The 4,583-nt window shown below is 56.3% G+C and overlaps 1 protein-coding gene across 1 annotated transcript in view; it reads left to right on the forward strand.

Moving 5' to 3' along the window:
• The window catches only part of ndufv1 (NADH:ubiquinone oxidoreductase core subunit V1), a 6,023-nt gene continuing 1,440 nt past the window's right edge, over positions 1–4,583 (forward strand). The window contains exons 1-7 of the mRNA XM_048620813.1: positions 1–108; positions 676–758; positions 1,203–1,373; positions 1,649–1,832; positions 2,930–3,119; positions 3,719–3,931; positions 4,310–4,476. Of these exons, the coding sequence (XP_048476770.1) occupies positions 16–108; positions 676–758; positions 1,203–1,373; positions 1,649–1,832; positions 2,930–3,119; positions 3,719–3,931; positions 4,310–4,476 (1,101 nt within the window). The 5' untranslated portion in view covers positions 1–15. The remainder of the gene's footprint in view (positions 109–675; positions 759–1,202; positions 1,374–1,648; positions 1,833–2,929; positions 3,120–3,718; positions 3,932–4,309; positions 4,477–4,583) is intronic.

Genomic DNA, 4,583 nt, shown 5'->3' on the forward strand with positions numbered 1-4,583 from the left:
CCCAGAGATATCGTGATGCTGGTCGTTGGCCGTGGCCTGTACAAGCCCCGCTGTGTGCGGGGAACTGCTGTTTCGCTGGTCCGACCCATTGCCTCAGCTCCGAAACAGGTCAGTCTGGTTCGTGTTCCCCCTGGGTCCCCACCCCCACAAATAAATATACGCGCATGCGCTCGCACTCTCCCTCCTCCTTGTGTGTGTGTGCAGTGACTGGAACAAGGTCATTGGGCGGACCTTGTAGAATATGAGTTCCCTGATTGGGGCTGTTAACCTGGTACAATCAGGGAGCCCCGGCTGACAGACAGACAGAAACACGACAGAGGTCAGAGGTTCTGTTCGTTCTGAGAGCTGGCTCTGTATGAGGCAGTATTATAGCCACGGCCTATTTGTGTGTAAATGCTGGGACTCGAGTTATTTCAGTGCACTGACACTCCCCGCTGCCCGTTTCCCTTCCCGCTGCCCCCATCCCTGCACTACCCCTCGAGCAGTCGGGGTGTTGTTCCTCTCTCTGCTCTTTCTCAGTGAGGATATAGATGGCCCATCGGGAGGTCTTGTCTCTGTCGAGGCACCCAGCCCTCCACCGAGAGGAGGGAAGGAGGGAGAGAGGGAGAGGCAGAGAGCAGGCTGTGCTAGTCCAGGAGCTTCTGGTGATATCCCTGTGTCACCCTCTCCCGGCAGGACACTCCCACCAAGACCAAATACGGACCCCTGAAGGATGAAGACCGTATCTTCACCAACCTGTATGGCCGCCATGACTGGAGGTGAGGGCACGGTGCGGGGCGGGAGGAGTGGGAGTGCGGGGTGGGGGACGGTGGAGAGACCGAGGTTCTGCTCGTTTAACGGCGTTCCCTAACGGGGCACTGTTCACAGTAAGTGTGGGGTGATGACACTAGAATGGGGAGCCAAGTTGATGAAGGGATGGAGTGAATGGGGACACCCATCCCCAGACCCTCTTTCACCCTCCCTCCTCCCTCACGGGGTTGAAGTGCGAGTGGGTATGTCTCCTATCCCGCCCCACTTTGCGGGGTGACTGTGCGAGTGGTGACCCCCCCCCCCCTCGCTGTGAGGGATGTGATATAGGGTTGCTGTTTCCTGCAGTCTCCCTGTTGCAAGTCAGTTCCTGTTCATTTTGAGCAGCCCATGTTATTCCCCTGTCAGTAATAGTGTGTGTGTGTGTTGGTGTGTGCGGTCCTGTCCGTGCTCAGGTTGAAGGGAGCTCTGAAACGTGGCGACTGGTACAAAACCAAGGAGATCCTGCTGAAGGGAGTGGACTGGATCCTCGGGGAGGTGAAGACGTCGGGATTGCGAGGCAGGGGTGGAGCCGGCTTCCCCACTGGAATGAAGTGGGGATTCATGAACAAACCGTCCGATGGCAGGTCAGTAACAAACAGAGAGAATCCGGCCTGGAGCGCTCGGGATCGGGAATACACAGGAACGGTGTAGAGGGAGCTTTACTCTGTATTTAACCCCGTGCTGTCCCTGTCCCTGGGAGGGTTTGATGAGGGGACAGTGTAGAGGGAGCTTTACTCTGTATCTAACCCCGTGCTGCCCCTGTCCCTGGGAACGTTTGATTAGGGGGACAGCCCTGGCTGTCTGGATGAGGATGTACAGTGTGACGACCAAGCCTTGTTTGCTCTGTGTCTTGCTTCAGGCCCAGGTACCTGGTGGTGAATGCTGATGAGGGGGAGCCTGGGACGTGTAAGGACCGGGAGATTATGAGACATGACCCACACAAGCTGATTGAAGGCTGCCTGGTGGCCGGAAGGTCGATGGGAGCTCAGGCAGCGTACATCTACATCAGGGGAGAATTCTACAATGAAGCATCGAATGTACAGGTCAGTAACATTTACCGTGATACCCCCCCTCCCTTTCGCAGTCACCTCCTCCAGTCCTTATACCCTCCTCCTGGTTGCAGTCACCACCCCCAGCGTCTTGAGTTACCTTCAGCCAACTGGGCCCCAACACTTGTCTCTCCCTCTGCATTAGCTCCTTTCTGCCATTTCTGATAACCTCTCTCTTTGGTTGATTGATCGGCCCCCATCCTAATCCCTCATTTCATGCTTTAATATCATTCTGGTTGTATTGGGAAGGACAGACCCAGTAGAGGGGGCGGCACAGTGGGATACAGTCGGGAGGGAGTTGCTCTGGGAATCCTCAACATTGACTCCAGACCCCATGAAGTCTCATAGCTTCAGGTTAAACGTGGGCAAGGAAACTTCCTGCTGATTACCACATACCATCCTCCCTCAGCTGATGAATCAGTATTCCTCCGTGTTGAACAACACTTAGAGGAAGCACTGATGATGGCAAGAGCACAAAATGTACTCTGGGTGGGGGATTTCAATGTCCACCAAGAGTGGCTCAGCAGCAGTATTACTGATTGAGCTGGTCGGGTCCTAAAGGACATAGCTGCTAGACTGGGTCTGCGGCAGATGGTGAGGGAACCAACAAGAGGGAAAAACATACTTAACCTCATCCTTACTAATCTGTTAGCTGCAGTTGTATCTGTCCATTAACCATTGCACAGTCCTTGTGGAGACAAAGACCCACCTTCACATTGAGAACAACCCCCATCGTGTTGTGTGGTGCTATCACCATGTTAAATAGGACACACTGCATAGATCTAGCAACTCAAGACTGGGCATCCATGAGGCGCTGTGGGCCATCAACAGCAGCAGAATTGTACTCCATGGCCCGTAACCTCATGGCCCGGCATGTCCCCCACTCAACCATTACCATCAAGCCAGGGGATCAACCCTGGTTCAATGGAGAGTGCAGGAGGGCATGCCAGGAACATTGTAAAAGTACAAAAATTTTTCATGATGAGTGAAGCAGTGGGAATTGAGCGGCAGGGCTAGCATTTGAGTCTTGCTGTGCAGTAGTGACGGGCTAACATTTCTGTACCTTGTGTGCCCTTGCCATTCCCCGACAGGTCGCAATTAAGGAGGCGTACGAGGCCGGCCTGATCGGGAAAAACGCCTGTGGATCCGGCTACGACTTTGACGTCTTTGTTTTCCGTGGAGCCGGGGCCTACATCTGCGGGGAGGAGACGGCCCTCATCGAGTCCCTGGAGGGGAAGCAGGGGAAACCCCGACTGAAACCCCCCTTCCCGGCCGACGTGGGTGAGGCTGACCAGCCCTCGGGGGGTGGGGTGTGGGGTGTGGGGAGGTGAAGCGAGACTGATACCGCCAGGTGGCCGTTACAAGATGGGAGGAGATGGGAAAGGAAAGGGACGAGGGAGAGGGGACAATGGTGACGGGAGGGCGAAGGAGGAGGTTTTGAGGGGAAGGGGTTTGCGAGTGCGACGGAGGGAAGGAGTGGAAGATGGAGGTTTGTCGAAGGGATTGGGTGGAATGGAAGTGTTGGAGTAGCCACGGAGAGAGAGAGGGGGAGATCGATGCTAGAAGGGGAATAGGAGAGACATGCGCAGCTTGGGAGGAGGAGAAGAAAGAGGGAGAGGGGAAGGGATAGGTGGAAGAGGAAGTTCGAGGGTGGCAGAAGATGAGCAAGGTGATGAGGGCAGTCTTAGGGATGTTGACCTCGGACCATTGACTCATCTCTTGTTCCTTCCGTCGCTCGCACTTTCCGGCTCTCTCGCGCTCTCTCGCGCTCTCTCGCGCTTCCTGTCTCACTCCGCTTCTCTCCCCGCCTCTCTCCCCATTGCTCGTTCCCTCCCTGACTTTCTCTGTCTCTCTCATACCCTCCGCCCTCCCCTACCCAGGGCTGTTTGGTTGCCCGACGACGGTTGCTAATGTGGAGACGGTTGCTGTGTCCCCCACCATCTGTCGCCGTGGCGGCGAGTGGTTCCACAGCTTCGGGCGCGAACGCAACTCGGGAACCAAACTCTTCAACATCTCAGGCCATGTCAACAATCCGTGCACTGTGGAGGAGGAGATGTCCATCCCCCTCAAGGAGCTCATTGAGAGGCACGCCGGTATGCGAGGGGGTGGGCAGCGGGGTCTGCCAGTCCGGGAATGGGTGGGGGGTGGTGGGGTGGCGGTGCGACCGGCTGAACTCTGACCCTTCTCCGCCCATAGTCAGATCGGATTCGCTGTGTAACAGGCTGGGGAAGGGGCTGAATGGCCTCCTCCTGCTGTTCCCCTGTGTAACAGGCTGGGGAAGGGGCTGAATGGCCTCCTGCTGTTCCCCTGCAGGCGGGTATTTAATGTGAATTGTTGGTGGTTTTGTAGCTCACTGACACTGAGCTGAGCTCTCACCACAAAGCATTCCCTCCCCATTCCCGGGATGCGAAGCCGCGATTCCAGCTCCGTTCCGTCCAGTCGCTGACGTGTGTGTACTCTTCCTGTGCCAGGTGGTGTGACCGGAGGCTGGGACAACCTCCTGGCCATCATTCCCGGCGGATCGTCCACACCCCTCATCCCCAAATCCGTCTGCGATGATGTGATGATGGACTTTGACGCATTGATCGAGGCTCAGACCGCGCTGGGAACAGCAGCTGTTATTGTCATGGATAAATCGGTGTGTATTCCTGGGATCTCGTCCCTGTCCCTGACCCGGGGTATGGGGCGGGAAGGGAAATGTAGAGGGAGCTTTACTGTGTATCCAACCCCGTGCTGTCCCTGGGA

Source organism: Rhincodon typus, chromosome 48, assembly GCF_021869965.1.
Source record: "Rhincodon typus isolate 14 chromosome 48, sRhiTyp1.1, whole genome shotgun sequence".
Taxonomy (NCBI): domain Eukaryota; kingdom Metazoa; phylum Chordata; class Chondrichthyes; order Orectolobiformes; family Rhincodontidae; genus Rhincodon; species Rhincodon typus.